This window comes from Pteropus medius, unplaced genomic scaffold (assembly GCF_902729225.1).
Source record: "Pteropus medius unplaced genomic scaffold, Ma_sr-lr_union100, whole genome shotgun sequence".
Classification (NCBI taxonomy): domain Eukaryota; kingdom Metazoa; phylum Chordata; class Mammalia; order Chiroptera; family Pteropodidae; genus Pteropus; species Pteropus medius.
In genome coordinates, this window is record NW_024340699.1 from 13,189,584 (window position 1) to 13,196,732 (window position 7,149).

At 47.6% G+C, this 7,149-nt stretch overlaps 1 protein-coding gene across 2 annotated transcripts; it reads left to right on the forward strand.

Moving 5' to 3' along the window:
• The first annotated feature begins 20 nt into the window (after nt 1–20).
• AIMP2 (aminoacyl tRNA synthetase complex interacting multifunctional protein 2) lies at nt 21–6,431 on the forward strand. 2 transcript variants are annotated; one of them, XM_039880182.1, is made up of 4 exons: nt 21–157; nt 2,835–3,041; nt 4,824–5,055; nt 5,906–6,431. In XM_039880182.1, the coding sequence occupies exons 1-4, from the start codon at nt 143–145 to the stop codon at nt 6,292–6,294; spliced, it is 843 nt and encodes a 280-aa protein (XP_039736116.1). In that variant the 5' UTR covers nt 21–142; the 3' UTR covers nt 6,295–6,431. The 2 variants fall into 2 exon arrangements, with proteins under 2 accessions (XP_039736116.1, XP_039736107.1); XM_039880173.1 differs by having other exon boundaries at nt 48–277.
• The last annotated feature ends 718 nt before the right edge of the window (nt 6,432–7,149 follow it).

Consider the following 7,149-nt stretch of genomic DNA (forward strand, 5'->3'; position numbering starts at 1 on the left):
AGCCAATTAGAGCAAAGGGGCTGCGCTTTCCTGAACGCAGCTGTGGGACCAGAAAAGACGTGGCCGCCGTCCATAGTGGCGTTTCACGGTTTCTGACCGTTCGTGTCCCTCACCCGCCAACTCCTCTCCTTTGGCTCCCACGATGCCGATGTACCAGGTAAAGCCCTATCACGGGGTCGGCGCATCTCTCCGTGTAGAGCTTCCCACCTGCATGTACCGGCTCCCCAACGTGCACGGCGGGACCAGCTGCCCCGCGCCGAATGCGGGCCACGTGCAGGTAGGAGAGAGCGGTCCCCGCCCCACCCCGCCCTTCCATCTGTTCAGTGCGCAGGCGCCTAGGCCTCCCTCCCGCCCAGCGGAAGCTGGCGCCTTGGCCCGGCTCCCTAGATTCGGGGCCTGGGAATCCGGTCTCTCCAGGTCTGGGTGGTGGGATACGACCTGGCTCCGTCATGCGGTGGGGACCCGGCCTGGCCTCCTGCCCCACCCCCGGCCTCCCGCGCCCACCGGTTCCCTAACTTTTATCTGTTGAAAGATCAATCCATCTTGCATCTATTTTCTTTTATCGCTATGGTTACTTAAACTTTTTTATTCCGAAACTTTACCCACAGAAAAGTAAAGAACACGGAAATGCTCATTTTAAGAATAAAAAGAACCCCAGTGTCACCACCACCTAGGTTAACTAACACACATTGTTACTGCCCCCATTAATCTACTCCGAAAGGTCCCAGATTTCCGTGATCATCATATCCTTCCTTTCTCTCCTATTGGGCCACCTAAGTCTACATCCCTGAACCACGTAGTCTTGCTGTAAATGGAAACATGCTGTTTGTGTCTTGTCATGTCTGGCTGCTGCTTCTAGACATCATGATTTCAGGACTCGCTTTGTTGTGTGAAATGACGAGTGGCGGTCCTTTCTGCAGTCTGCTGTTCAATCGCATGACAGTATCCCCACGGTTTATCCAGCCCACTGCTCACGGTGTCCGCTGGTTATCGTATTGTAAGCTGTTTCAATCTGCAGTGAATATTTTTGTACATGAGCCGGCATAGGATATTTACCAAGGGATGGGGTTGCTGACTCAGTAGGCAGGTCTGTCTTTAACGGTATGTACTCGATAATTTGCTTTCCAAAGTGGTTATGCTGATTGGTGCTCTCACCAGCAGTATATACAAATTCCTGATGCTGGCCCCCTCCCCAAAGCCTCTAACTTAGAAGACACACAGTCCCACTTCTCTAGTGAATGATAACAATGTGGATAGACAGATAATTAGAAATCTAGCATATCCAGGATAACAAGAGCGACACAAAGAATAAGCTGCTTCTAAACTCTGTTCCACCCAGAAGTCAATCATATTTCTTTGCTGTTCGATCTTAAACAAGAGCAGCAAGTGAGGGGAGGTGAGAAAGTGGTGATTCACCTCTAGGGTAAAGAGGACTTAACCAGATGAGAGAAGAGCCAGGAATGTTGCAGATGGAACGAATGAGTCAAAGTCCAGTGGCAGGTGTATGGTCTTTGGGAGTCCAAAGGACAGTGTGGCTAGAGCACAGAACAAGGGGAGAATTATGTGAGAGGAGGCAGCCACAAGACAAGTCATACAAGCTGTCTCTCAAGCCAGGTTAACAGCTTTGCTTTTTTGGCCTAGAGGAGGTGAAGGGATCTGCCTTTGTTTTACTCTCTCTGGCTGCCATCCTAGGGATGGATTGGAGGGGTGGACCAGAATGGGTGCAGGGTGACCAGTGGAAGTAGGCCAGTGAAAAATGTGTCTCGGGCTTGAGCAGTGACAGTGGAGGCATGCTTAGAAGCTGATGGATTCCAGAAAATTGACAGCACCAGGCGATGAATTGGATCAACATGAGAAGGCAGTGTTCCCAAGAACATTAAACTTACCAGCACACAAATGTGAGCAAATCCTCCTCCTACACTCGTAGTGTTGTGAGTGCATATTTATAATACACTCAAAGTCATTGACATATTCTTGATTGTTCTGTCTAGTTATGACATGTTCTCAAGTTTTATGTATTTTCTTAACTCGAAATGGCTTGTCTGTTGTGAGAGCTGATGAATCTGGAAATAGGCTGTACAATGAGATTGTATTGGGAAGTTTATATATATATATAAATATTGTATTGGGAAGTTCATATATATGTAGATAGATAGATAGATAGATAGATAGATATTTATGAGGTAAATCTATACAGACTGAGACATCGTGACTATTATTGGTAACTTATTACGTACCAGTCACTGTGCCAGGAAAGAAAGATGCAAAGATTCAGTGAATGAAGGATATAAGTGTTCCGTATTTATAAAGTTGAACATATCAGCAGTGAGAAAGTTCTAGATGATTCTGAGAGTGCCAGTACTGCCGAGATAAATGATTTGGGAAATCGATCAGTTGACAGACTTCCCATGGACAGACTTCCAAGCCAAAGGACACTTTTAACTGCGTGCTACCTTTTCCCTTCTATAAATTATTGAGTTACGTTTTTGCTGCCATCTTTTTCTATTTGGTTAAGCAAAGTGTTTTGAACTAGCTTGATATTAAGAATAGAGAACAGTTTGTGTTTTATCCTGCCCCTCTCTGTTCTTAAATTACCTGAAATTAGAGTCATACAATTTCCAGGTGGCTTTCGGTCACATTTTTTGTTTTAAAGCATTTGTGGATCGATTTGCAGGACCTATTGTACTGTGGGGAAAATAAGATGATTCTGCCACTTCATTTTAATGTCTTCTAAAAGGTGGGAGGTTTGATGACTTTGTGGAAGTAGAAGACAAGTGATCAAATTAGACTGCCTCGATGTTAGAGGAAATGAACACTGGTGTTGGTTTGTTTAGGGAGAGTCTTACCCATCTCTTCAAACTCTTGAGTCCCGTCAAGATGATATTTTAAAACGTCTGTATGAATTGAAAGCTGCAGTTGATGGTCTCTCCAAGATGATTCAGACGCCAGATGCAGACTTGGACGTAACCAACATAATCCAAGCCAGTGAGCCCTCTGCGTTATCAACCAGTGCATTAGACTTAAATTCAGTGCTTGGAAAGGTAAGTTCTGAGTTCTTGGACAACTAAAGAACCACAGCATGCTGAGTGGTCATTAGTGGCGGAAAATTGTGCTGCTGAGTGAAGCCTCGCTTTCCCGGTTTTCAAAAGCGGTACAAAGAGCATGTTCTTTTTTCTCCCTTAAATGAGTGTGCCTTTGCGCAGAGCACGTTCCTGAGCTAGGAGTGAAGCCAGAGTAAGCTCTAAGGACTTTGCAGACCTGGTGAAGAGCAGGGCAGAGAAGGAAGTCGAATTACAGCTTCTGACTGTTCGGGCAGCATTCCCGCAGCCGGAGCCCTGGAGAAATGGGTCTATGTCCTTCGCTCAGTTCGGCACAGCCGACCTGGACTCTTCGAGAGTTGCCTGAATTTCAGAGCTTTGGCTGCCCCGGCCAAAAATCCCACCAATCCTTTCAAAACATATCGCTAAAACCCAATCATAGTCTCATAGTTCAAGTGTATTTTGCTTAAATTCAGCTTGCTTTATGAAAATTAAGTTGTATGAGCCACCTTTAATGATCAGTCTATAGGCTTCAGCTAATTTAGGGTATAATCTAATAAAAGATGTCTTATTATAAAGTGTTATTTATTGGAGGGTGCAGAAGCATTTTTCCCAAGAACCCCTGCTAATAACCTCCTCTAGATTTGTCGATGGCAGTGGTACAGCTTAAGGCCCTAACAAGTAGAGGCGGTCCTAGTGGCTCCCCCAGGGACCTAACCTCGTTACCTCCGCCCTTGTGTATTCCTTTAGCACCCGGTACACGTTTGCTTGCACCGAAGACCCAGCTACCTGGCTGTGTCCTCAGGGAGCCATTCTAGTTGATGAGTCGGTGACCACGCACAGCTGTGCCGGTCTTAGGGCGCTGGGAACGCTTCCCAGCGCACATGGTACTTAAGATGAATTTTGATACCTCAGAAGGCACAGCGCCACATAACACACTGTGCTCAGAGAGCTGCAAGGCATTTGTCGCAGCTCGACACGAAGGGCATCGGTCAGGAGAGGCCACCAGAGGCCAGATTGTGGCCGGCCATGTACAAGTGGCATTCATTGTGTTCTGCGAGTTCATTTGTTATCAAGAGCACACAGAAATAAAGTCTGCATCTTTAGATGTTTTGCCGTGTCAGTTAATACCTCGTTTTACATACTCTCCCACCTCTGCCAATGATATTTTGAGCCGAGACCATTTTTACTCAAACACAAAGGACACAGAAACGATCAGGTCAGGTCTTAGAAAGGTTTGGTAAATGGAGCTGTCACTTGGTATCTGCGGGGACTGGTTCCAGGATCCCTTGCAGATACCAAAATCTGTGGGTGCTCAAGTCCCTTCTGTAAAGTGGCAGAGAACAATGCATCCACGTGTTCCCAGCAGATCAAAATAGTTTTCAGTCCCCAGCTGGCTGAACCTGCAGGTGTGAAACCCGCAGATACAGAAGGCCGACTGTAATTGCATGTGTTTGTTTGTTTGTTTGTTTTTAATTTAGGGACAAGTAGAAGTGCCATTCCAAATCTGTTGTTATACTAATTTGACAGTAAAGTCAATTTTTTTGTCAGGAGCTGGCAGTACAGGCTTAAGGGGTTGGCGTCAGCTCGCAGCCCAGCTCTACTTCATACTGAGCTGAGTGACCTTGGTAAGTCAAATACCTTCAGGACTCATTTCTTCAGGTGTGAGGTGGGATCATAGTAGCACCTTCTTCATAGGACATAGGTTCCAAGAATAGCACCTGGTACAATTACACATATTCGAATTGCTGTCACTATTATTGGCTCTGGGTTTCCCCCCCCCAGGATTACGGGGCGCTGAAAGACATCGTGATCAACGCGAACCCCGCCTCGCCTCCCCTGTCCCTCCTCGTGTTGCACCGGCTGCTCTGTGACCACTTCAAGGTCCTGTCCACTGTCCACACGCATTCAGCAGTCAAGAACGTGCCAGAAAACCTTCTCAAGTGCTTTGGCGAGCAAACAAAAAATCAGTCTCGTCATGAGTATCAGCTGGGTTTTACTCTAATTTGGAAAAATGGTAAGTAAAGGGGACCGGGTTTGACCCACATCCTGTGTCATGATACGTGCACCATGATTTTACTAAGGGGCGGCAAGGGCTAGGACAGTGACGTTTCTGAGCTATACAGACTCTTCAGCCACTTGTGTCAGGTCACTGTAAGTCTGGAAAGCCTGTGGAGTGGCTGCGTGAGAGGAGCACAGCTGAGTCTTGCCCCAAAGGTGTCTCCTTCCCCTGGGAAGCCTCTGGTCTCTGACGGAGGGCACAGTTTTAGGGCCGATCCCATCTGACCAGCCAGAGCAGGGAGTAGTGGCTATCATAGTCATCTTGCCCTCACATTCCAAAACCCGTCATTACGGGGACAGTGATGTTACCTTTTCAGGTGGCCATAAAAGGATGGCAGGATGTCGTTTTATTCACTCTCCCACTCTTCCCTGGTTACGTTTACACAGAGGGAAGTGAGTTGGTGTCGTCCACCCAGTAATGCCTGAGCTGCCCTCGGCTACACCCTGAGGCGACTGTGAGGGCCCAGCGCCTGCCTGGGAGACAGGACTCCTGGTTTCCAGCCCTTGCCCTGCGAGTCCTTAGGTGCAGGGCCAGAGACGATAGTCCGAGGTCCCTGCTAGCTTGCAAACTGTCATCGTCAAATACCAGGAATGGTTACTTTTTGACAGTTTGTATTCTCTAAACATAGTTTAAACTTTCTTAAATATTATACCTTTTGGAAACAGATTGAAAATGTGATTTTCTTCCTGAAAATACCCTTCCCCTTGCTGCCAGCTCCTGCCGTCCGTTAGTCCCCTGCCCACGCTGTGCAGGCACTTCCGGGTGCTGTTCTTGCTGACGTTACATGGGGTGTTTTTCCTTTCAGTGCCAAAGACTCAGATGAAGTTCAGTGTCCAGAAGATGTGTCCCATCGAAGGAGAAGGGAACATTGCCCGGTTCTTGTTCTCTCTGTTTGGCCAGAAGCATAATGCTGTCACTCTAACCCTCATAGATAGCTGGGTGGATATAGCCGTTTTTCAGTTGAGAGAGGGAGGCAGTAAAGAAACAGCCGCCGTGTTCCGCTCCATGAACTCCGCTCTCGGGAAGAGCCCGTGGCTCGTCGGGAGCGAGCTCACCGTGGCCGACGTTGTGCTGTGGTCTGTGCTCCAGCAGACGGGGGGCTGCAGTGTGCCGGCGCCGGCCAACGTGCAGAAGTGGCTGAGGGCCTGTGAGAACCTGGCCCCCTTCAGCACTGCCCTCAAGCTCCTTCAGTGAGTCTCGGTAGCTGATATGATAGAGTTTAGATTTTCAGAATGGTGCTGTTTCATGCCTGTCGTTGGTAAAGGGGCTTGTACTAAAATAAAAGGATTTAGGCCAGTTGTCGAGTATCAATAAAAGTACCATGTAATTTGTGGTTTTCGTTTTATTTAAAATCCAGCAACATTACGTGCAGTATACCATGACAAGTGCCAGCTATGTGGGAGGCACCTTTGGGGGAAGAAAACGAACATCACATCGCTACCTCTGAGGAATGTCAGCTGATGGGCAGTCAGTTGCTGTAGTAAGGAGGACACCAGGGGGACAGTGCACGAGCACTGACAATCAGCTACTTTGGGATCATTTGGGAGCAAGTAGTACAAAGCTTCGAAAGGGCATGATTCTGGACTGACGTCAAGGTGAAGGTGGAGAGCACGGAAGTGGGCTGGATGGTGGGCACTGATGGGAAGCTGAAGTTCTAGCTTGGAGGCGGCAGGGAGCCAGTGGAACCTTTGAGCCAGGGCATGAACTGAGGCGTCTTTCTAGTGACTGACTGGCAGCAATGTGAAAGAGTGAGAAAAAAATGGCAGCTGTCAACAGTCCAGTGAGTGCAGGCCCAGGTGTGGGCAGTGACGGGGTGTGGGGTATGCTTAGATTCCTGTAGTAGAAACTTCTAGAGGAGGACTTGGTGGTCAACAGACAGAATTCAAAGGGAAAAAATGAATTGAGGATTTTTAAACTTAGCCTGAGACCAGATGGACAGAAATATTAAGAAATCCAGGAAGAAGAGCTTGTGGGATAGGACAAGGGAAACAGCAAAACGGGTTTAGTTTAGAGCAGTCTAAAATTCAAAAACGCTAGATCATAAAGGAA